Here is a 26,152-nt window from a genome sequence, read left to right as displayed (position 1 = left end):
CTGAAGCAGAGGATGCAGCTTTTAAATTCTCTGGCCTAATTGATACTTCAGAGACAAAATGATAGTAAATATACCTAGACATGCCATATGTAAACATTTACTAGTTTTGCAGTGGTGAATTTCTACATGCCATAGGACTATGTTAATTATTGCTTCAAAGTGTTTCTGGTGGTTTTTTTGTGAGAGATATTATAATTCAAATGTATACATTCTGGATTGTCTTTCTAAATACGATTATGTGGTATAACCAGAATATAAAGTTTTTATTAAAATGTTATTTTTATTGTGTAATAAGGCACAATGGCATGAAAAATATTAAATGGTTAGTGCGTTTTCATGTTTTGTCTCTGTAATCAAAGTTACCATGGCATTATGCTCAGAATTAAGAGCTATGCCGTATGATTAGTCTGAGGTAGCCTCCTCAGTGGATGCCTCAATGAATTTCATATATACAATTGTAATTTTTGTTGCTATGGTATAAACTATATGTACAAATTAAAAACATGATAAATCACAATAAGGAAAGTATTTATATGCTGCATTGAGGAACAACATGCCAGAGGAGGCCGCTATGTATTGCAAGATGTATAAAAGAGTTATTTTTCATTAGGACAGAAACTGGAATGCTTTAATTGGCCCAGTTTCCTTCTCTTAACCATCGTAATTCTTGTTGCCATCGTGTTCCAGGTAGGAGCTAATTTGATGGATGTTTAGGAAACGTGAGTGACTTAGAGCAGATCTTTTTGCCCCGCTTCCTCTTAGGTTTTCTTGTGACATTCTAGTCAGAAATTTCGTTGTGCTTTGAAATTTCTGCAGGCCAGCAGGCTCTTGGTGTTATCCGTTTGAATTATGTTTTCAGTTGCTTTCTTTTCTTTTACTACCTGTTTCTTTTATTTTTCGGGAGACTACTCTATTCAAGGGTTTCTGTAGTGAGGAATTTACTTGCATTTGTACTCTGGGATAGTACAAAAGATTTCTTCTCACCTTCACCATAGGAAGTTCTTGGGGTTTTTTTCCTTTCTTTTTGAAATTCCAAAAAAGAAGTGAGTGTGGAGAGTGATTCAGGTTTTGGCATCTTGAATATCTTTGTTCAGATTTAAAAAAAACCAACAATAACAAAACCAAAAAACAAAAAAAACCACAAAATAATGTTAGTAGGTAGATTCCGTAGATTCTCTGGATTTGTTCATAATTTTAAATCTACAGGGTACCAGTTTTCACAGTGTGGTTGATGTCATTACGGAAAATACTTAATCCCATTTTATGGAGGACCTAATTAAAAGTAAAAGCAAGCTAGTAGTATTATGGAAAAGAAAGCCAAGTGATATACTCTCCTTACGCATATCCATCTCCAACTTACACCTGGCTCAGAATCATGGCTTCTGTATAATGAAGTGATGCAGTTTTTAGCAGTGTAGTTCACATGATATTCCAGTAATGGTAACTCACTTGTTGGAGTTGGTGATGCACATCTGAGCCAAAAAACCCACCTCCAAAGAAGAATCAAAGAAAATGGTGAAACCATCTATCTTCTAGGAGTGGCATTCTCAGAAAAGTCTTTTTTTTGCTATGAAAGTAACAGCAAAAATACCCAATAAAGTGTCTTTTATTATTATTTTTTGAGGCACTCAGAAGGGTTGCAGCATACAAATATGCCCATATTCCATTGATTCTTTGGACATTAGAAGGGAGAGGTAGGAGGTAGCTATGTGATTCTGACCCAAACTTTTCCATGTCCTGAAGCTATCCCAGTGTTGTACATAATGGCAGTTTGCTACTTAGACACTACTGAAAAAACAAATGTCAGAGAAGTCTGGGAAAAGCTGTTTAACGGCAAGAAGGAATCCACATGATACAAATAACAAGTTTGATTGGAAAGCATGTGCCTTGTGCGTGTGTGAGAGAAATGTTTATTACTTCTATTCATTGTAGACATATATTGTATATTGAGCTAGTGTCTCTAAAAAATATCTAGAACAGCTATCGAGTGAATTAAGGTTTCATCCTAGTCCCTTTATAGCCACAGAAGGAGAGGGATACAGGGACAATTGAGAATGTGGATGCAGACCAACAAAGGATTGCTTTGATCAGTACAAGAAGTAGCAGTCTCTGCTTCTGAGGTATGTTTTCTGCTCTTCAGTTGTAGGTTACTACCCGTGTATTGATTTCTTTTAAAAATCATTGCGTTACTTGAATACCTCATGAATGTAATACATGAGGACAGTTAATCTGAAAGAATAATTCATTATATGTATATATATGTAAAGTAAGTATAAAAAATTTGCCTGGATATTACCAGAGTTGGGTGATAGGGGTGTATGTTAACCATCTGGGAAACAGCAGCAGATCTGATCTTTTGAACTGTAAAAACAGAGTAAAGTGTATTTAAGGGCTCAAACCAAGAATTTTTGCTATAAACTGGGATTTTTGTACATTACTTTTCTGGTGAGATGTGATTTCAGAAAAATTAAAAGTTTTCCGTGGGAATAAATCAAGGGAGAAATAAAGTATGTAGGTTTTTTTTAATGAAAAAAAAATGAAAATGTTGAAAAAATTATTAAAATATTGTGGGTTTTGTAGTTGGTTAATGTCATCTGAGTAACAAATGCAAGCTTGTCTGAGAAACCGTGCTACAGAGACAGAGACCTGAGATGCCATAGTTATAACTTCAGTTAGACATTTCTCCAAGCTCTATTTCTTCTGTCTTTTACTAACCACCCTGTTTTCACTGTTGTTATATGCTCTAGACCCCACTTCTCATCTTGGTTCTTTGAGCAATGTGCTTTCTTGACTATGTGTATTACAGGAAGAAGATGGAGAGCAGGCATAGGTCTAATGTGCAGCAAAATGTTTCCTTACATCCACCTGCAGCAGACGAGGCACAGAGAGGTCTGTAGCAGGACATTCATTCAAAGGAATGAATGAGAACACCCCATAGCCATAAATACGGCCAGAAGCAACAGCTCCGAGATCTGTGGACTTTGGCATTCATCTGAGTGGGTCTTCTTATCTTCAGTCTCTGCTCATGGGGTTATCTGCTGAATCTATGTAGCTTCTAGGATTTGTACTCCTTTCCTAGCTCTATGTGATTGGAATCTTGTTATGCTCAGACCTCAGCTACAGGCCAGATGCTTTATAGTGAACTGGTCTTGTGCTGCAGCACTGTGTTTAGTGTTTATCTGTTTTGTGGCACCAGCTATGCCCATTTTTCTCTCCCACATTCAGTCCACTACGAGTTTCTCTTCCTGTGCTATTCACTGGCTCATTCTCAGGGCCCTGTCTGGATATCAGGAGTGAAGAAACTGTATTTTATAAGGCAAAAAAAAATCAGAACAATGAAATTGGATATTTGGAAAGCAAAATACAGACCATCGTGTCCACTTCTGCAATGCTTTGTCCTTTTCATTTTCTCTTCATACTTGTCTTCAGTGTTCAGTCATGTTCCTTCCCTTTAGAAGCACCAGTAGCTACCGGCAGCATCAAGCTGCGCCAGGGCAGGTTTAGGTTGGATATTAGGAAAAATTTCTTCACTGAAAGGGTAGTCAGGCACTGGAACAGGCTGCCCAGGGAAGTGGTTGAGTCCCCATCCCTGGAGGTATTTAAAAGATGTGTAGGTGTGGTGCTTAGGGACATGGTTTAGTGGTGGACTCGGCAGCACTAGGTTAACGGTTGGTCTTGATGATCTTAAAGGTCTCTTCCAACCTAGACGATTCTATGATTCTATGTTGATGTCTGGAAATAGATGAATAGTTTTTCCTGAGCCTCCTTTTCGGCAAGGCTACACAGGGCTCCAATGCATGAAACTGTCCTCGTACACTGAGCATCTGTGTTTCAATCTTTGCCCCAACATCTTCAAAAACCATGTGTATCTCTGGGAGTAGCCTGGAAAATACAGACAGTAAGAGTGAACTTGGAGTCCTTTTCCTGCTGTCATACCAGACTGTGTATGAAGGAATTGATTTCAGAAGAACTCTAGTCCTGTTCTGCGTGCATCTGTCACTCTCCTTGATTCAGTCAAAATCAAGCATAGTCTGGCAATTAGCACTTTAATAATTTCTTTCAAAATTGCTTTCCTGGAAATTTAGCAAGTTCAATAAGCTATAAGATAAGTTGGAGTACCTGAAATCAGTTTATCAAATCATAGTTGAATCCATAAATAAGAGTCAAACTGCTTATTATAAGCAGGTGATTAATAAATACAAATCTGGGTACCTGTTGGTTCATTGATCCCAAATTTGAACCATTAATCCTCCCGCTTATCTCTGAAGATACAATAATTACATGTGGATTTGGGTCAGAATTTCTGCCTTTTTGACAGAAAATCAACTGTTGACTTTGGCTAGAGCAGAGTTGCCACTTGCTGCAATCAGTATGTTTGGAATTACGAGTGATATCCACTTTACATAATGCAAACGTTACATTTGCCATAACAAATGTAGGAAAAAAAATTGTTAGCGATTATATTTAACTTTACCAAAGTTCTGTGTATCATAGTATTCTCAGTGAAGCAATGATTCAGGCAAGCGCAGAGGAACATCTGGAATGCGTCTGGTGCTGGAGTTTTCTACTGTGACTTCATCATGTTGCTTCTGTAGGAATGCAGCAGAATAATAACTGAGACAAGTTTTTTGAATAAGCTATTAAAATCCCAGATGTGAACATATGCTTTGCATTTTTATGGATCAAAATAATGCTGTTGTGGGTATAAAATTTCATTTTACCACTCTGTCTTTTCCTAAAATCTCCCTTCAAGTTATTGTAAATGTTTTTGTGGGTGGAAGAAGAACCTAAATTCTAGGTTGCTGTCCCACATTTGGATGCAGTATTCACTTTGTGAAGGGGGATTTAGAATCTTCAGCCTATAGTAGTAAAAAATTATTTCCTAAGATGCTAATGACAGTTCTTGGAAAGGCAAGGTCTTAATATTTCCTCATATTTACCTTATGGCTGCACTATGTAAAAGTCTATCTTTTATTGCTGGATACTAGATGCTAGGGACTAGAAGGTTTGGGTACAAAGGTACCCTAAGGCCATCTTGAAAAAAGTAATAAAAACTAACAGTAAGCACTGCAGTGAGAAATCATATGCAGATATGCAGTGGAATAAAGGTGTCTTTTTGGTGTTAAGTTAAAGCATTAGTCTTAGCATCAAATGAGTGATTATCTAGCCAATTTGCTGGATTTGCTGGTTGTATGACAAGACAGATCTAGCTTTTGTTCTGTGTTTGCTTTTGGCTTGAAAATCACCTTGAATGGTCCTACTCTTAGAGGAAGGCATTCAGGGCTTGAAAGATATGGCCCATGTGTCAGAGTCAGTGTGACGAAGAATTATACAGGCAGGCAATTCTATCGGCAAGTTGGATTAGGAACTCGGGCAGAACTCAGAAGGGAGAATCTGATTCTGTGACGAATTCCTGTTTTGAGAGCAAAATGATTGTTAACATATGAGCATAAGTATCAATACAATAAAAGCATATACTAATTAGGAAAAAAATGCTTCTAGGAATTATTTTATGCAGTGATAAAACCACTGAACAACATTTGAGTTTTGTGTCATTCAGGCATATTCAGAAAGATTGCACACATCATTTCTGTGTGTTCAGCAAAATTTATGTTAATTGGTAGTTCCTACAATAAATTTCTAAGGTCATAGTAACTCTTGAGAAATTCTATGTAACATTTAAATTAGTTTTAAAAAGGGGTGGAATCCTTGAATTATTTTCTTCTGTGTATCAGAGATTCTTAAATTGGTTTATGTGCCAGAGACTTTAGTTACCAAAACCCTTTTAGGCTTTAAGGTAATTCGAAGCTGTTTTGTGTCACAGAGAGCAGAGAGGCAAAGCCTAAGTTTCAGAAATAACAAGCAGTTGAGTTGATATAATCTGTTCTGATGATTTTAGTGACTGATCCATGTATGTACTGCAGGGAAAGATGGAATAAGCCGCTTCCTGTCAATACGACTAGGAGAATCCCCCCTGACAACAAACCTAATGATCAGTCTAATCCTGAGTCTGCAAACAGTCATCTAAAATAAAGAATTCTCTCTATTGTGTGTGAGCACTGACCCCACGTAGTCCATCCTGCCCAGTGTCTTGTCTCCAGATGTGGGCAGTCTTTGATGCTTCAGAGGGTGTTTGGCATCAAGGACAAAGTTGAGGGCATATTATCCACATAGAAGTCAACGGGAGACATAGTGCTGACATTATAGTATCTTGTAAATATTCTATTTTAGCGTGTAAACTGGTCCACTATGTTGTGATCAAGTATATCACTTGGGATTTTCTAAAGCATACAAGTGAATTAGAATTCCAACTGCCATAAGTCATCAATAGGATTAGTGCTGGTAATTCCTGCAGGTTCTTAGGAAAAAGTCACACATGCACCAATCACAAGATTCTCATTTAGACTTTTTAGTTGTGTACTTTTTGAGTAACCACTGAAGTGGATAAATATTTGCAGAGTCAGGGACTTAGATAGTAAATACTTAGAACCAAGAGATGGATCGCTTGATTCTTCTGAAAAAAATAGCTAGTAATTACAACTTTCTATAAATAATAACAGTTTACGTATAAGGGGTGGTGAAGTCTCATAACTGACATGACCACAACAGAATAGTCTTGCAATCTTTGTCTTCTTAATAAAGTAAATCCCAGCAGAATAAATGAAAATTGCACCTTTATGTAAGTTTTTAGTTGAAAATAGATAGTTCTTCAGCAGGAATAAATCTGAAGCAACACAATAGACATTGGAATGTAGTATCTTGCTCTAAGAATTATTATTTCTTTAAATATTAATTCAGTTTTAATGGTAATAGTAAAATTGTTAAATTCATAGTAAATATAAAATTATTGTAAAGTATAAATAAATAAAAATAAAAAATAGTTTATACCTATTGTTATAGGTGTGGCAGTCTGAGTTTAAGCTTGAATCTGTAGCATTATCTTGCTTTAGCATTATCTTGCTTTAGCATAAACAAGGTCCTAAATGCTTGAAAATTTGTGTGCTTTTCCCAAACAATCCCACTAGCTTTTTTAGCTTTCAGGATGCTCAAAACACCCTGAATTTCTGGGTGGTTTGTTATCATACCTTTTCACTTTCTGTATCAGCATGAATTCCCAAATTAAACTGGAAGAATCTCATACATGCAAGACGACTGTAAATCTATTTCTGAAGTTTGTGCGTGAAAACGTATCAGGAATTCAAGATCAGGATTTTGAGATTCTTATATAAGCATTTGAATAAAGTGACAAGACCTAAAGATATATTCAAGCATCCAGTAGCTTTCATAGAGAGCAAAGAACTCTAGACAGCATTTTTGAAAATATGACTACTGGGTAAGATATCTTAAAGGAATTTGAACATTTTAGAAAATGTCCAAATTTTCTAGATTAAGAGCAGTGAGCTCTTAAATTTTGTTCTTTCTGTGTCTAAAATATACAGTGACTTACAAATTTTTTGTTTGTCAACTGCACAGCACTGCCGGCATGGAATTTGTGTGAGCAGAGAAATGGAGACGCGTCCTGTAGATGGAGAATGGGGACCATGGGGACCTTATAGCTCATGTTCAAGAACTTGTGGAGGTGGAATTAAGAGCACCACCAGACTCTGTAACAGACCAGAGTATGTCTTTTTTATTGTGGTTTACATTAGTGCATAACGAAGATATTATGACATAATGGATTGGTTCAAAACAAAATGAAGGTATTGTGGGTTGTGCGAATTAATTCAAAGCATCAATTAAAAAAAAAGCTTGTTTTGGCCATGTTTGAAAAGAGAGATAAGTCTACAGACTCTAATATGCAGAGAACTTTTAGATTACTCATCTCCACTATATCATTCATATTTATAGATATTTCTAAAGACTTATTTTGGTAAGGTCTTATTTCCTAGCTTTACTCTAAATACTGATGGTTTCTTTAAACATTGAGATGCTTTCTTTGGAGTAAAAGCCGCAAAGACAATTAGATGTATTCCCTGGTCATCTTTTTAGTGAAACACTTGATTTGCTTGGATTTAAGGCTTTTTTGCAACATCACCACCAGTAATGCCTACAAGGAACACTGGTTACTGCAGAGTCATTTACAACTTACCTTTATAATGAGAAACTTCCATTGACTGAATAATTCAATGTGGATTTCATTCTCTGTTATAAAAGTCAATGAGAACTTTACCCTTAACTTTTCCAGAAGCAGAACCATAGCTCCAGCCTGGGTAGTTTCAGGGTTTTTCTAGGAAGTCATGTCATCTTGATATTATCAGTGGGATAAATGAACCTCAATCAAACAACCCCAGGTTATTTTATTTTCTCTGATGAGTAAGAGGCAGTAGACTAGATTCCCATTAGATATGCCTCTGTCAGCCTGTAGTAACTGATAGTATCAATATGCCATTGATTTATTCTTTTTTTTCCTCCCCAAGAACCTGCTAATACTGAAGTATTGTGTAGCAGGGTTTATAACAGTTAGGAAATGTATTTTAGACTTTACCGAGGGAGGTGCTGCTTCTGGAAAAACAGGGCTGTAATCCCAGCTAAGTTGATGAAAGCATTAAAGTTAATAATGCTTTTTCCCAGGCAAAATAATTCTGAGTGTAAGGGAAATAAAAATGTAATAGACATTAATAAACATCAGTAGCTTGATTACCACCTTCCTCAGCAGTAGTATTTTACATGGACTTTTTATTTTCTTCACATGGGTATAAATGTATACGTAGTGCAACAGAAGACAGAGTGTAAGAAAGTCATTAAAAGATGGCAGAATGCTGTGTGAGGTTTTCATCTTTAGACCAGTGGCTCAAGCCACTTTTCATGGAAAACGGCAATCTTAGAAACTGAGTGTGTTTTACATTTACCTTTTTTTGTTAGACCAAGAAATGGAGGAAAGTACTGTGTTGGCCGCAGGATGAAATTTCGATCATGTAATACTGATTCATGTCCAAAAGGCAAAAAAGATTTCCGGGAGCAGCAGTGCTCTGAATTTGATGGCAAACACTTTAACATCAACGGTCTTACATCTGCTGTTCGCTGGCTTCCAAAATACAGTGGTAGTAAGTAATTATAATTTTTTTCAATTAATGAAATAAAAATGTTACTTTAATTAAAGTTTTAAAACAGACAAGAAACCTGTTGGATTTTCTTTCCAGTTTCTATGAAAGATCGCTGTAAACTTTTTTGCCGAGTTTCTGGAACAACTTCCTACTATCAGCTGAAGGACAGAGTTGCTGATGGTACTCCCTGTGGAGCAGAAACCAATGACCTTTGTGTTCAAGGCTTATGCAGGGTATTTAAATCTAAACTTATTAATTATTAAAATCAATTTTAACAGCTGGTAAAGTAGATATTAAATATTCATCCAAATAACCATTACTGAAAATATGTAAAGCAAGATATTTTGAATTTACTTAAGTTAATTTTAATCTGTACCAAAATAAAGATCTGGAAATGGAGGCAATTAAGTGAACAACATACAGTTGAATCTGAAGACCCGCAGTCTTTCCTCATTAAGCCTGGTATGTGAGAAAGTTAATATTGTCCAAGTGAGCAGAGAGAAACTGATCCAAAATTGGGATAAAGGGAGGAAAGAAGCATGTTGTGTGTTTATTGCATCATATTTCTGCTATCAAAGAAGTAAACAAGTAGAAAATCCAAGGTTAGCTAGATTATGTATTTATTATTTCATTGCAAAATCAGGAGGAACTGACCCTTGAAAGGGATCATTTCAGCATTCTTTGCTTAATAGCAATTATGGAAGTGCCACAAGATTTTGTTGTGAGAAGCAAGCTGATAGGTTATAAAAACTCAAGACTTTTTTGTCAAGCCCAGGTTGTTTTGCTGATTGCAGCAAAACTGAGTATATTCAGGATGAGGAGAAAATGTAGCCTTTTTTATAATGTTGAATCAAGAGGAAAGAGGAAATGCCAGAGAATTGTCCTGTTTACCATAATTTTAAAAAAAGGAAGTTTAAGTAAAGATACATAAACAAAAATTGTGCTTATTAACCAGCATAGTCTATGTGTATTCCTTTGCTTGTTTTGCAGTAATGACAGACTTAATTTAAAAGAATTGATCACCATGTACACATACGTACTGCTTTTAGGATTCCAAGACTTTTTAATGTAAATATAACTTAAGATTTATACACTATGTTGACATTTTTATACAAAATCTTTACATACTATTATGTGTTCTTATACAGTTCCTGATGTATTAAGTGTATTTGGATTGTACATTGTTAGTACCACAGCACTATTGTGTTTTGCCCTTATATCACAGCACCCAAAAACATAAAAGGCTTTTCATGAATTGCCAACGAAGGCCAGATATATACAGTGAATAAGAATATTTTTGGGGAGTGGGAAGCTTATATTGTTTGTTTTCATTGTTTTCCATTGGGCTGAATGACACAGGGCTATTGTATTTTTTTTGTAGCAAGCAGGCTGTGATCACATTTTGAATTCCAAGGCAAGGAGAGACAAATGTGGAATCTGTGGTGGTGATAATTCTTCATGTAAGACTCTTGCAGGTACTTTCAACAGTGCTCATTATGGTATGTTTGTTTGTTTCGGTTTGTTTTTTTTTGATCTTAATGTACATTTCAATATGGCTTAGAAATTGTTTTACATTTGAGTAAGTGGGATTTCAGTGTATGTTCTTTAGGGCCTCTGCCCACAAAAATTATCTCCGATTTTCAGTCACATGTGCCCTCTCAGGGATGCAGAGGCAAACACTGTGACACACTGACCCATTCAAGGTGTGTGTGTGGGGAAATCAATCTGCTCTAAGGTCAAAACAAAAGACATGGATAAAAGATACAATGAGGGTGAAAGTACTTTAAAAGAAAGAATGTTTCCTGCTTTGCACTTTGCATTCTCTCCTCTGAAAATATGCAGCTGAAGGACTTATTATAACATCTCCTTTTCGTTGTGTAAAGAGATAGAGAGAAGTCTGTGGTGTGAGCAGCTGATGAGGTTCCTTTTTTCCTATAGTGAAAAAGAAAGCCTGCGAAATGTGAGCCTTCTCTTTCCAGAGAACATGGGCAGCAACATTTATGTTCTTTCCTCTTCATTGGCATGTAGTGAATGAGAAACTCTTCTGAATAACTCTGGTAATTTCTATTTCTTTGGTTTAGTTTCTCTAATAGAGCTACTGAAAGTTCTTTGTGAAGAACTGGGAAGTATGGAGAGACTATTGTATGCATGTAGCAGTACAGTTCAGTAGTTAGAACATAGAACATAAGGACAGAAGTTTCCAGGTTAATATCAGATTCCCAAAGGCTCCTTCATGCTGCTTCACTGGTTGAAAGAGACCACAGACAAAGCAAAAATTATACCTGGAGAGCTGCCAAATAGGATCTTCATAGAGCAAAGGAATTGCTGGTCAAAGAGGAAAGTATGCCCAGTATCCCGTTGGATTTTTTTTTTTTTACCCCCTAGCAGGGGGCTTGTGCCAAGCAAAAAGTACCAAAAAACTTAAAGGTGGGATACAGCTACCCTTCCCATACAAATTACATGTAACTTTTCTTGCATATGTCTGTCCTGAGATGTTGGAAGAAGACACAATCAACTATTCTTATTAGATACTGGATTTCTGAACATGTGGTCAAAACACTAAAGGAAAAGAATGTATTATTTCGATAATTCTGAGTAAAGGACTATCAGTGTTGTTTTCCACCACTATGAAAGCTCTTTTTGCTTATAGGTAGCACGTGAATTATATCACAAATACATATGATACAAGTGACCATTACACTGAAGCTGCTGTTTATACAAATATGATTGAGACTGTCACTCTGCTGTTTATCAGCTCTGTATCATCATAGACTTATTTGCTCCTAACTGAAGTTGGAGGAAAAAAAATCTTTTTGGGATGAGGAATATCTTAATTTATTGTTTTGGTTTTAGACTTAGTTGAACGATTTAAATTGTGTTCGAATTCTTGGAATTATAGTGTATAAAAGATGATGCTGAATTATACTACTGGACAGTATGCTAAACATTTGGGATTATCACTCAGCTGTGCTCAGGAGTAGGAGTGTAGCAATACAAACAAGAGCCTGTAGCTAGCTGGTCACTAAAAATTCAGTGTCTGTGGGAGGCCTATGACATCGCTAGGCTAATGACTGAAAACATTGTCTGAGGAAACGTTCTTTTCCAAAGAGATATGAGTTACACATCACAAGATAACTATGCCAAAGTCTGCGTGCTTGGTGGTTGTCTTTTAACTTCACCTGGTCCCCTTCCATACTGACACAAGCCATGTTAATAATGCAGAATTTTTGCAATAGTAGCCTGTGGTGCGTGCTTGTATTCATACAGTTATAATGTTGTCATTAAGTGTTTAAACAGTAGTGAAACAATCATCAGAAATTCATTACAATGGAATACTAACTTCCTTAGCTCCCAATTTAGGAAATGACATCTAATTATGTACACATTATTATTATGTTGGCTATTACTATTGCATTAAAGTAGAGCATGTGAGGATTTCCTGGAAGATGGTCATTCCCAGCACCTCAGTATGTGATCTAGTCTCCTGCGTATCCTTGACAACATGCTATGCAGTTTTGTTTATAGTTTCCTCCCATATTTTGTCGTCTTTCATTCTATTACCACAAGGTCTTCAGCATGTGAGATGAGGGGCTTTTTTGAGTGTGTTTTGGTTTCCTTCCCAATATGTTGGAAAACTGACCAAACGCTGTGTATTTATCCAGAGCATGCAGCGTGTCAATTTGCAATTGCAGTGCTGCCCCCAGCTGGTAACTGTGATGGACCTGTGATTAGATTAAATGTTCATTGAAATGCATGGCATAGTTTTAATAGATTAAAGCACTGGGAAGTTAATGAATTATGAAATTGAAAAGGATATTGCCATTTGCATTTTTACCCACAGAGGTGAGTTAACTAACTAAAGTTAAATCCCAGCAAGACTGTTAAACACAGCAAAATATCAGACTGCACATTTGTGTTTGTTTCCAGTGTTTGCCATATTGAGTTTTTCTTAGACATAAGGATCCTTTTGAAATTGTGATTAGCATCTGTGAGAAACAGCTTTTTAAAACAGAATTGTAATTAGTTATGAAAAGTAAAAGTTCAGTTCAACTGATTAAAGAACAAAACAAACCAAAAACCATCAACAAAGAAATTTAGTATGCATGAAGATATTCACATTTCCTTCCTAAAACATGAGGGCATTCAGCAGTGGTTGTCACTGGTGCACTGTAGGATATTGGAATAAAACTAGTTAAATGCGTGTTCACATTTACTAGTATTTGACTATTTTTGTATATAATAAATTTGTGAATAATTACATTACAGGTTACAATGTTGTAGTAAATATTCCCAAAGGAGCAACAAACATTGATATTCGGCAGCACAGCTACTCAGGGAAACCAGAAGATGACAACTACCTTGGTAAAAGCCTCCCATGTATAACATTGATGGATAGTTTTTGTGCTCTTGCCAGAGTTCTGCTCTAGACATATATTGTCAGAAGTCTGATGAAGTCTTTTGAGTAAATATCTCATTACATTGTATCATCATTTGCCTGAGTCTCTCTGTAGATATTAGTTTTAGGAAAAATGAGTGAGATGCTGTTAGGTTTCTAATTCTTAAATGTGTGTGTTCATTTGTCAGAGAATAAGAATTATAGCACATTGCATCATTTTGTCCATTTTTTACTTTGTTGTGGCAACGTTAATTAAAACTCCACAAGTGAACTCGGCAATAATGCAGGCATTTGTGGTTTTAAATCCTGGAAGCATACACTTTGTTTATAAATGAAGCAGTCTGACCTTCAGCAAACTTACCATTGTTTCACATTTCTGTTTATCTGAGTATAAAGATCACATGTTGATAGATTTTCAAGTGTGTGAGAGAAACAGAATTCACAAGCACATTGTACCAAAGATCTTGGTTGTTCTGTTTCACAGTACTTATGTTACATCTGAAGTGCCTGAGAGAATATTGGTGCATATTTTCCTTTTGTCTCTTCTTCCATTACCATTATAAATGCTTAATAATTTACTTTTTTTTTTTACTTTAAAATTTACTTTTAAAAGCCACTTCACTAGAAGTAGCTCTAGCAAATCCAAGGATGTGGGCTGTAGAATAGGCCAGAAATATAGATAATAATTGTTTCCTTCTACCTTAGCAGAACCTAACCAAATTTAAAAGTGATGACTGCGGTCCACCTTTCAGCAGAACAAATATTAGTAAAGTTGTGTTGTTAATGCAGAGAAGATTCATGACAACTGCTCAGATGAAAGTTAATGATGGTTAGGATTGTATACATGCATTAGAAACTGTTTGATACAATGTTAAAGTATTACACATCATAGACTAAAATAAAGATAAGTGTTGATGAGAAGATATATTATTAAGAATTTTTATTGATAGAACCTTGTAAGTAAATAGATGCTTTATTTCCAATATTTTATTTTATTTATAGCTTTATCTGATATTCATGGAAATTTTATCTTGAATGGAAATTTTGTTGTAAGCATGTCAAAAAGAGAAATCAATATTCAAGGAGCCATTTTTGAGTACAGTGGTTCAAACAATACGATAGAACGAATTAACAGCACTGATAGAATCGAAGAAGAGCTAACCTTACAGGTGCATGTTTACTTTTCTTCATAAGTTTGAAAATTTGCTACATGATCATTATGTTCATAATTTTATGTTCAAATTCACTGAAAAACAGCTATCATTTTATCTCAATTAAGGTTTTGTGTGTAGGGAATTTATACAACCCTGATGTGCGTTATTCATTCAACATCCCAATAGAAGACAGAAGCGATTTGTTTACGTGGGATCCTTACGGACCCTGGCAAGACTGCAGCAGGATGTGCCAAGGTACTGTGAATTCTTTTGTCACCAGAACCAAAGACCTGATGGCATTTAGGAAGGGACTAGTCTTAAGTACTCAGATTTTTCACTCCTACTTGTAAGGAAGAAACTCAGCACTCTCAGCAAACTTTAGGTGCACAGAGCCTTTAAGGGCAGAATGGCTTCTGATTTTGTTTTGCTTTTTCCCCTATTTATGCAATGCAATTCTATGTTCAAAACTACATTTGTGTTCCTTTCTTTTGTAGCCATAGGAGTGGTTTATTAAAAAAAAAAAAAATTGAATCAAGACTAATGCATCCTTAGAAAGCAGTATTGTATATCTGCTAATATGTATTAGGCTTCCGTTATCATATTTCCAGATGGTCACTGACTGATTTGTCTAGTATCTTTTATATATTTCTTTGTCTGTTTTGGTTATCTGCTACTTGGGGTGAAGCTATTTGAAGATTTTTTTTTTACAATTTTTTACAATTTTGTTATTCTATAGGCCATTCCAGTGTAAAAATAAAACCGCAATATGTATGAAGTGTACATATAAAGTGTATGTACACAGAATTTTGATAGATACTCCTATTAGCAGGTGCTAGAAATGTCTGTGCTTGAGGTAGGTGATTGTGAGTTTCTTCTGGTTTTGAGTCAGGCTGTAGACGTGCTCACATGCTAGAAAAGCAGAGCATCTGTCAACTGTGATATTTCTCTCCGGACTCCAGATCTTTTAGATACCTTGTGATCAAATTTTCTGTTTCCTTAAAGAAAAGGATCACAACCTCTAAGTTAACACGGTGGTTTGGTAATTTGCTAATTATCAAAGGACAGACATGATTCATTTGGAATACTTAGCCTGATGAGTAAATGGACTGTTGCACTTCTGCAGTTTTCTGGAAGTTGATAACCTTGTGAGATCACTGTAGTACAGCTGGGAGATGGCAGGGGTGACTGGAACAAGGTTGTTCTCCACCTGGAATGTAGTCAGCTGCCCAAAGCAGCATGCTTGTACAGAATCTCCTGTATACAAAGATTAGTCTTAATGGGGTATCTCAGTTAAATTCCTAAATGATGAATGGAATCCACTAGCGTAAAAAGGCATTCTTATTTTTTAGCTCTTTATTCACTTTGTTTGGTTCCTTTTCAAGGTATTCGAAGAAGAAGAATGACATGCATACGTAAAAGTGATCATGTGGTAGTGTCTGATCAAAGATGTGAACTTATACCCATGGTACCAGAAGTCTTTGAGGAGTGTAATACAGAATGTGAATTAAGGTAAAGAGAGGTTCCTGATAGAGCTATTGTGGTCTTACATATTGTTGTTGATAGAGATTGAAACAAAATCATTCAGATTGCTTTATCCTCTGTCCCTCCACCTCTCTCCACCTCCCTTATCCCTCCCTTCTCTCCCTCCTTTCCTCAAATCTATTGGTATAATGGGTTTGTACATTAGGTTTATACCTCTGAATCTAAGTAGAACTAGTGTACTTATCTAGTTTTTATTGGTAAAGTACAAAGTCTTTTGTTAGGATTGTGAATCTGTTCTATGTATCCTGGCACAAAAACTTGCATTGCTGGGCAGAATACATGTTTCACCAGAATTGTACCCACAACTGGAACTAATTTGAAACAGACTTGTGTTTTTGCACTCCAAGAAAGCCCACGCTGAAGTATTCAGAGGATGAACAGTTAGAATTATAGCTTACATTTTTCAAAGTCACCTAGGAGATTAAGATAAAAGATCCTTTAAATTTAAAAATATGTTTTTAAGCCTATGAGTCAAATTCTTTTATATTGCTTTGAAAATTCCAGTCATGAGATATATTTTACAGTTTTTATCTGTTCCCTAAAATGCATATCTACATTTACATGGCAATTCCTCGTACATTCTCTGGGTGCTTTATTCACCTACAGCTTATCCTTGTAGGTGGCACAATGTTGGCAAAAGTGACTGCACATCAAAGTGTGGCCCAGGGTATCGATCTGTAGAGATCCACTGCATGAAGTACTCTATTTCAAAAGGACTCAGTGCTCCAGTGGATGATAAGTACTGTGCTGATCAGCAGAAGCCACCCACCAGAGAGCCCTGCCATGGTGACTGTATGTTAACAAGTTGGCACTACACGGAATGGTCAGAGGTACAAATTCAAAACCTTATAATCGTACCATTATAGTTCTGGTTAGCATTCATGTCAAATTTTTATTTCTATATCAATTTTTTTAGTTTAAGTAACTAAAAGAAAATAATGTTTGATAAATGGAGAGTTGTAGGAGGAGCCAATACCAATCTTTATATTTCAGCAGCTTCCTCATATTTTTGTAAGAAACTGTAGCTAAATTTTTTGCAGCTTGGTTTTGGAAGTCAGCAGAGAAGATCTGGTGCTTAAAGGTGTATATTTTATTTACAGCTGTAATAATTTAGTTGTGAGACTATTTTGGAGAAAAGAACTAAGTACAATTGCAGCTTTAATCTTCATTTAAAGAGTTTAATCTTGGAACTACTAAAGAAAGTGCCAAATTTATCTCACATGAACATATTAGCAGTCGTGGATTAAATGTAGGATACATTTGTCTAACACAGTCATTAATGTCTTTTACCTTTAAGACTAATAATGTATTTTGACTTAGTTTTAGCATGTGTTTCCTATTTTGTAATATTGTCTGTGCACTGCAGTGTTCCAGGAGCTGTGAAAGAGGTGTCAGAACCAGAGAAGCTTTTTGTATGAACAATTTGGGTCGTCATCTTCCTGACAGAGAATGCCAGGAACTTCCAAGAGTTGTAACACAGAGTTGCAATGAATTCTTATGTCCAAGCTGGTCTGTTAGTGAGTGGAGCGAGGTAATGAACCACGCAAAACTTAAGGTCTGGTCATCGATATTAAAATAAGCTGCTTTAAGTGTTTGGGTTTTTTGTTCTGGCCATTTTGGGGCACACAATAATAAAAATTCTGAAGTCCTAGGATGTGGCTGATAAACATCCCAGATGTACAAATGGCATGAGAACTTCTGAAAAACACACCTAGAATTTATTTTTCTCTGAAATCTTGTTACATTAAAATGAGGTAGTGAAGCTACTTTAAAATAAATCTATCTACAGTAATATGCATACCTTCCTTTTTTTCTAAGCAATGAGAACCAGCCAGCCAGCTGAAGAACAGTATTATATCTGTTTTATTATAGATTATATGGGTATAAAAGAATCATGGATAGTTTAAACATTTTTCCTGTGAAAGCTGTGATATGTGCCCTCATATTTTAAACAAGTATTCTTTATTCTAACAGAAATAAGTGATCTGTACATTGTTCTCATATTTTTGTAGCTTTAGAAACTTAATAGTGATTCCTTTGTATTAGCATTTGGGTTGACGTTTGAAATGGAGAGTTCATAAAAGAACTAGTTTTGTTGGACTACTTACATTCATGGAATATTTTTGTTATTTATTGTGATCATTAAAATCCAACAGATTACTAAAAGAAAGTGAAGCCATTAATGCAGATTCATGTCTTTACGAACTGATGACTCTAATAATTTTACAGTGTCCTGTGACATGTGGCAAAGGAATGAAGCATCGTCAAGTATGGTGCCAACTGAATGATGAACAACTGAGAGATGATTTCTGTAATCCAAATGATAGACCAGAATCAATAACACCCTGTGAACTTCATGAATGTGCATCTTGGCAAGTAGGGCCTTGGGGATCAGTGAGTACATAAGGATTCCTGGCTTCTTGTTTTCTAGTTCAGACTATGAGTGGTCACAAAACAATACCTTTTAAACATTTTAATTGGATCTTAAGCAGTTACTTTAGTTGAATTGATTCACATGTTTGTTTGCTATTGGCTATCTAACCTGTAATTTAGGAACACCCACATATAAGTTAAATGCCTAAAATAGTCATTGACCCTGAGCCTTAATATAGAATCATAGAATCGTATAATTGTTCTCATTCATTTCACATGAATGTATTACATCTCCAGAATAATGAAAATGTAGATAGCAAACCGTTCAGATGAATGAGACAGGTAAAAGACCAAATATTTATTTAGTTAAGATCATAGAAGTGTATATGCTAATAATAGCAGGCAAAAAGACTTAGTATTTTGTTGTTATGTTTTGTTTTGACCTTCAGTAATAAAAGATCTGCTATCTCTTTATGTGAAAGCGATGTTGAAAAATATATTCCTGTGTGTAATGATGCTCATCTAATGTATACCAGAGTGGCTTCAAATTCTGGAAAAAAGTGAATTAATTTGCAAAGGAAACTTTTGTCAACAAATAGATGAGAATTAATTAAAAAATAATAAGGTATTCAATTTCATGGAGCTTTCATATGATCAAGTTACTCAAAACAACAGAAGTGTTGGATTATTCAGTGTTTCTTGGATGTTAGTGAGAATTCATAACTGAATAGCAGCTGATTATTTTTTTACATATAACCTGTTAGTAAAATACAGAATAAATGTACCTTTGGAAATTAAGTATATTTTTAACTTAAACATTTATTTTGTATAGAACTTTTCTCATGTAATATTTTTTCAGGTTAGAGATAACCACACTGTTGTCTAACATAATGTTGAATTCCTTTTGAGTAATCTTTTGATCACAAGGTGCTGGCTTTCCATTCCTACAAGCTAAATGCAAAAATGAAATAAAAAAATAATTCAGTCCCATGATATAATTCTTCTGAATAAAAAAATCATTGTGTATGGCCTTGCTGGAATAGCTTGTACAAGCAATTTACCAATCCATGTCACTGGAGCAGAGCTTTCCATTGGAGTTTTTCTACCGTGCCATCTGGTAATAGCTATTCATGACCTGGGTTTTTACCAGTATCTGTGCTTGAACCACAACATTTATAGGATGGGATTTATGTCAGTATTTTCAGCCATCTAACATTTTCGGTGCCTTCTTTGAGTGTGCTTTTGTCAAACTCTATAGTGAAGGAAAAGACCTTTAACAGCTGCAACTAATGATTCATTTGGAAGCCACCCCTTACTCCCTCCTCCCCCCCCTTCCTCTACCCCAGTTTTTATTGCTGAGAATGACATTATATAGCATGGATTGTCCCTTTTGATCAGTTTGGGTCAGCTGTCCTGGCTGTGTTCCCTCCCCATCTCCTGCCCATCTCCAGCCTACTCACTGCAGGGGGTAGAAGGGGGAAAAAGAGAAAGCCTTTATCCTGCATACTGTTCAGCAACAGCCAAAATATTGGTGTGTTATGGACACTGTTTAAGCAGCGTATGGTCTGCCATGAAGTTAACACCATCCCAGTAGTCATTCCTATTCATTCTAGAAAGAGTTTTGAGATAGAAAATGTAATTTAAAATTAAATTTTATTATAAATAGCACTATTTCAAGTGTGTGAAATTATTGACTTTAACAGTGTGCTGTAACGTGTGGACGTGGATACCAGATGCGTGCAGTCAAATGTGTTACTGGGACTTACAGAGTTTTTTTGGATGATGACAGGGAATGTAATGCTGCTACTCGTCCTAGAGATAACCAAGTAAGTTAAAAAATGCCTTTCAGTGATTGTACTTTTTAGTTAAAAGTGTTGTCTACTGACTCTTTGAAGGAACTTGCAGGAAACGAATTCTAAAATGAGAAGAAAATACTGAAACTCTCTGCTTTTATCCTGAACTTCAAATTTGGCCTAGGGAAATATACCAAATTTTCAAATTTAATTATGATTGAAGGGGTGCAAAGGCCTTTGATTATTTGGGGCGGGGTGGGGGGTGCTCCAACATGTAGAATATTATAAGGAGAGTGCTGGCCCTGATGCTTAATAGCACCTAACTGCCTTGGTATTCTCTTAAAATTCTGCTTGTATATAGTTCTTAAAAGAACGATATGGTTACTTGAAGAAAGCTTCAGTTGTTGGAATAATACTAATTCAAAACTGTGTAGACATGAATTATGATTCAATATGGTATTAATATGGTTCTTTACCTTTTCTTCTTGTCTTAGTTTACTTACTTCATCACTTTCCTTAATTTAAATCTATAATTTTTCAGAAGAAATGTTTTTAATACAGTCAGTGGGTTTACCTTTAGCCAAAAGCAATTGGTGTCTTAAGTGCTATGTATTAATATGTTGATCTGGCCACTAGATTGATACATCTCATTTATATCCAGCTAAGCTGGTAACCATATACCTCCTTGAAGTCATACTCTGCTTCTTGTCTCAAGGAGAAGAGGGAAAAAAAAAAGGATTCCATGCTACAGAGTAAACTAGTCACAAATTACCACCCCTCTGATGGCTTCTTGAATAAGATTTCAAAATAGAAAAACCAAGTACTTGGTATAAATTTATTTCCACTTACACCTGAAAACACTGGGGTTTTGAGTATGCTTTGTATTTTGAATTGTGGTACCTGTTCAGCTTTTTGACTGAAACTGGGGAATGTTGTGTTCTCAGTAGCTGAAGGTATAAAGGACAGGACAGCACAGCCACTATCTTCACTCAGTTCTTTTGCACTGCATGTGGCTATGAAACAGGACACAGTGATGTCTATGCCCCTTGTCTCCAGCAAGTTGCCCAACACAGTTTTTTCTCAAAGTGCAAATGTTATTAGCTATTACTAATACAGTTTTAACATCAATAAATTTTTTTTGCCTCTTGATTTGAAACAAAACAAAACAATTCAATAAAAAGCCTTTGAATAATGCCAGGGAAAAGTTAGAAGATGGTATTTACTTGTCAGTTAATGCTGGCTTATTGTAATGGTAGGATCTAGATGGGATCCACCCGAGGATAATGAGGGAGCTGGCAGAGGAGCTGGCCAAGCCACTCTCCATTATTTATCAGCAGTCCGGGTCAACCGGGGAGGTCCTGGATGACTGGAAGCTAGCAAACATGACTCCCCTCTACAAGAAGTGTCGGAAGGAGGATCCTGGGAACTACAGGCCTGTCAGCCTGACCTCGGTGCCGGGGAAGGTCATGGAGCAGGTCATCTTGAGTGCCATTATGCAGCAAGTGCGGGACAACCGGGGGATCAGGCCCAGCCAGCATGGGTTTATGAAAGGGAGATCCTGTTTCACTAACCTGGTCTCCTTCTATGACAAGGTGACCTGCTTAGTGGATGAGGTGAAGGCTGTGGATGTTGTCTGCTTGGACTTTAGTAAGGCCTTTGACACAGTCTCCCACAGCATTCTCCTGGAGAAGCTGGCTGCACACGGCTTGGATGGGTGCACTCTACACTGGGTTAAAAACTGGCTGGACGGCCGAGCCCAGAGAGTGGTGGTGAATGGAGTCAAATGCAGTTGGCGGCCAGTCACGAGTGGTGTTTCCCAGGGCTCAGTACTGGGGCTAGTCCTGTTCAATATCTTCACTGATGATCTGGATGAGGGGATCGAGTGCACTGTCAGTAAGTTTGCAGATGACACCAAGTTGGGTGGAAGTGTCAATCTGCTGGAGGGTAGGAAGGCCCTACAGAGGGACCTGGACAGGCTGGACCAATCTCTGCATGAGATTCAACAAGGCCAAGTGCTGGGTCCTGCACTTGGGTCACAACAACCCCATGCAACGCTACAGGCTGGGGGAGGAGTGTCTGGAGAGCTGCCTGGCGGAAAAGGACCTGGGGGTGTTGGTTGACAGCTGGCAGTGTGCCCAGGTGGCCAAGAGTGCCAATGGCATCCTGGCCTGTATCAAGAATAGTGTGGCCAGCAGGACCAGGGAGGTGATAGTGCCCCTGTACTTGGCACTGGTGAGGCCGCACCTCAAGTACTGTGTTCAGTTTTGGGCCCCTCACTCCAAGAAGGACATGGAGGTGCTGGAACATGTCCAGAGGAGGGTGAAGGGTCTGGAGCACATGTCTTATGAGGAGAGGCTGAGGGAAATGGGATTGTTTAGCCTGGAGAAGAGGAGGCTGAGGGGAGACCTTATTGCTCTCTACAACTACCTGAAAAGAGGTTGTAGCGAGGAGGGGGTTGGTCTCTTCTCCCTAGTAATGAGTGACAGAACGAGAGCAAACGGCCTCAAGCTGCGCCATGGGATGTTTAGGTTAGATATTAGGAAAAACTTCTTTACCGAGAGGGTGGTCAAGCATTGGAACAGGCTGCCCAGGGAAGTGGTTGAGTCTCCATCCCTGGAGGTATTTAAAGAATGGATAGATACGGTGCTTGAAGACATGGCATAGATGGACTTGGGGAGTGCTACGTTGACGGTTGGACTCGATGATCTTAAGGGTCTTTTCCAACCTTGACGATTCTATGATTCTATGATCTCTGTGGGATCCATTTGCTTTACATTTGGTTATTCCAAAATGTATATTTTGAAAGCTTTTTTCTTCTCACCCCCACAGGAATGTGAGTTGCCCTCCTGTCCAGAAAATACAAAATTATGGACTACATCGCTTCCTCTAGTTCATATGGGGAAGGTGACCCAATGGAGATATGGATCATGGACACCAGTATGTAATGTAATAGTGGTCACATCCTGCAGAGCAGTCCTCCATTCCTTCACCCATTTTTCCATAAAGTTCTCATTAATATATTTTTTCAGACTGAAATCTGCTTGGGATAGATTTTAAAGGAATTCTAAATATTTTATTTTTTTTTTTAAGAACCTGTTTCTTAAGGAGGAGATAGACGCTCCCAGCAAATTCTGTGTGCTTCATATCTAGCCAGGGAAAATAAGGAGGGGAAAAAAACAGGATTCTAGGAGCTGGGGTTCTGAGCAAAATATCTTTCATATGATTGAGAGTGTGCAAGAAAGTGTTTTTTTTAAAATAATTGATCAGTTTCTGAGTATGGAGAACATCTTTCATTCTAAAATATGATTTAAATCTTTTATGGGAATAGCAATATTAAACAGTTTGGGTCTTTAAAGGTCTAATTTTACATGATTTCTTAAATAAGCATTATAAAAAATCGTTTCTACACATTGTTTAATGGAAGAGTTTTTGATTTTGATAGTGTTGAAAATAAGTTTTACTTGACAGCAAAGTGAAAATTTAAAATTATCTATAAAAATGTGGGTGTGTCTGTTAATCCCCTGAGGTTCTTAACAAAGCATTTAACACAACTATATCTTTGCACAACTATTTTAAGTAAATAACAGTAAAGAGTGCATAGACTGAGGCTACTCAAACTCTTCACTAAATCCACCTTGAACTTCTCATCTACAAAGGCATCAGAAAAGGCTCAATGGAATATGCTAATATAAACTAGAATGGCAAATGGATTGTGAATATCAGTTTTTATTATATCAGTTGATGTAAATATTGCATCACTGTGTAATAACTAAAATGTTCTGGAAGTTACTCTTTAATGCTTCTATTGTTAATAAATAAAAAAATTCCTTTTGCAACTGTATAATGATTCCATGTTATAGTTGAAATGCTGCCTGTTCAGATATGCTGAATTGCTTCACAAGAAGTAAGGCCGTGCAATTCAGGTCGAAGCCAATGAGAATTCTTAAGGCCTAAACCATCCAGAAATATTTCACTTTCCTTCCTGAATGCATGGCTCTATCAGTGTGAGATGGAAATCTGGTTCTCAGTGTTTAATTCTAAAGTCAAGCTGATACTAAGCTATGTTAGTATTTTACATGCTTGCATGATCTTGTTTTGGTCTCCTAAAGTGCGATGAGCTTGGGTTGTTCTCTGACAGTGCTCTGCATCCTGTGGGAAGGGTGATCGTGCTCGCTATGTGAGTTGTAGAGATGCTTACGGAGGAATAGCAGATGAATCTTTCTGTGCTCATTTACCACGACCAGCTGAAATTTCAAGCTGCTTTAGCCCATGTGGAGAGTGGCAAGTTGGAAATTGGTCCCCTGTAAGTATTAATTGTAATTTTTTTTTAAACTTGTCTATTTAGATCATTGGCCAAAGTCTCTGGTTAGAAATTGGGACTTCATATTCTGTGCAAGTGTGATTGAAATTGCATCCCTTGAAAAAATGAAGTATACTTTTCTTATTCTCAAAAGTAAAGATAAATGTCTTTGGTTATTAATTATCAATGTTCTGTCACAAATGTTGGGTTAATTTTTGGTCAGTGCACAGTCACATGTGATAGTGGAATAGTAACAAGACAAGTTATCTGTGTCAACTATCATCAACAAATCAACGAGAATTACTGTGATCCTGAAGGCCGACCTTCCAAAGAACAAGAATGTAACATGCCACCATGTCCATCAGTATATCATCATATTCCGAAAATACATGACCATCCAAGCCGCTTTCCAGAAATAGGTTACCTTCCAGTGCATCATCCACAAGACAATATAAACCAGTGGAACCATCCCTCTGTGGGAGGATATCAGTGGAGAACTGGACCCTGGGGAGCAGTAAGAATTTCTCTTTAATATATTAATTTGTTCTCTCACACGTGTATTAACATTTCTAGAAACGTTCTTGAGGTACAGATTTGGTCAAAAGAGAAGCACATTTATTTTAAAAATATTGTTGTTGTTGTTGTGGTTATTATTATATTAAATTAAAAATTATTTTTTCTGTGATTTCAACTTCAAAATACTTCTACATAGTAGTAATTTTTATTTGCAAATTTCAGTTTTGAAAGTTAACATTAAAAAATAATAATTTTAAGTTGTTTTAACCAACATATTTTTATGTTTTTCTGATTATGCAATGGTGATACATATGTTTACATGTTTTGGTAGTGCTCTAGTACTTGTGCAGGTGGATTTCACCGTCGAGTTGTAGTATGTCAAGATGAGGAAGGAAGAAGTGCTAGCTATTGTGATGAGGCAACAAAACCTCCGGAGTCAAGACACTGTGATTCTGGACCCTGCCCACGATGGAACTATGGGAACTGGGGAGAAGTAAGATCATTTCACTTTCAAAGGGAAACATTGTTTACCACATAAGCTTAGAAATAGTAACATAATTATTTGACTGTGAATGGAACTGAACATAATTTTTTTACTTCTTTAAAAAGAATGAGTTTCAACCTGTTTATCTAAACTTCGAATTTTGGTCAAATCCAGAACTGTAGTGTAAATAGGAGTAGTGTAAATGTACATCCAAAAGAAGCAAGTGTTGTGTGAGGCTAAGGATGTACAATGTATAATTGAGCATTGCAGTAGTGTCTTGAATCTTGAGACATACAAAATTATTTTCTGTTACAAAAAGTTGAATTGTATGCAGAAAAATCTCAGTGTACTAGCTAGTCTAAAAAAAATGAGCATAAGAAGCTGTAAAGAAACTTTATTATGTCAAATTTCATAGGTACTGACTAGAATAACTGCAAGTAGTGGTATCAACTGGGTTGTAGTTGCAAATTAGAAGTATGAAGATAGGATCATGCATCTAAAAGATGTGCCTGGGTTAGAATGTTTTGATGAAACATTATACATTATTGGA

General features: G+C 36.5%; 1 protein-coding gene across 1 annotated transcript in view; it reads left to right on the top strand.

Annotated features, from left to right (window-relative positions):
* The window catches only part of ADAMTS20 (ADAM metallopeptidase with thrombospondin type 1 motif 20), a 104,478-nt gene that overhangs the window by 41,058 nt on the left and 37,268 nt on the right, over nt 1–26,152 (top strand). The window contains exons 12-27 of the mRNA XM_087764389.1: nt 7,474–7,619; nt 8,863–9,044; nt 9,141–9,277; nt 10,426–10,543; nt 13,311–13,406; nt 14,443–14,609; nt 14,720–14,849; nt 15,977–16,103; nt 16,756–16,966; nt 17,503–17,667; nt 18,366–18,530; nt 20,213–20,335; nt 23,132–23,239; nt 24,441–24,605; nt 24,826–25,116; nt 25,450–25,611. Coding sequence (XP_087620515.1) covers nt 7,474–7,619; nt 8,863–9,044; nt 9,141–9,277; nt 10,426–10,543; nt 13,311–13,406; nt 14,443–14,609; nt 14,720–14,849; nt 15,977–16,103; nt 16,756–16,966; nt 17,503–17,667; nt 18,366–18,530; nt 20,213–20,335; nt 23,132–23,239; nt 24,441–24,605; nt 24,826–25,116; nt 25,450–25,611 — 2,493 coding nt within the window. The remainder of the gene's footprint in view (nt 1–7,473; nt 7,620–8,862; nt 9,045–9,140; nt 9,278–10,425; nt 10,544–13,310; nt 13,407–14,442; nt 14,610–14,719; nt 14,850–15,976; nt 16,104–16,755; nt 16,967–17,502; nt 17,668–18,365; nt 18,531–20,212; nt 20,336–23,131; nt 23,240–24,440; nt 24,606–24,825; nt 25,117–25,449; nt 25,612–26,152) is intronic.

The sequence above is a fragment of the Nipponia nippon genome, unplaced genomic scaffold (genome assembly GCF_047370975.1).
Source record: "Nipponia nippon isolate SJK-2023a ecotype South Korea unplaced genomic scaffold, ASM4737097v1 scaffold_3, whole genome shotgun sequence".
Taxonomy (NCBI): Eukaryota; Metazoa; Chordata; class Aves; order Pelecaniformes; family Threskiornithidae; genus Nipponia; species Nipponia nippon.
The sequence above is the reverse complement of the archived record's forward strand: the minus strand, read 5'-3'. Positions and strand labels throughout refer to the sequence as shown.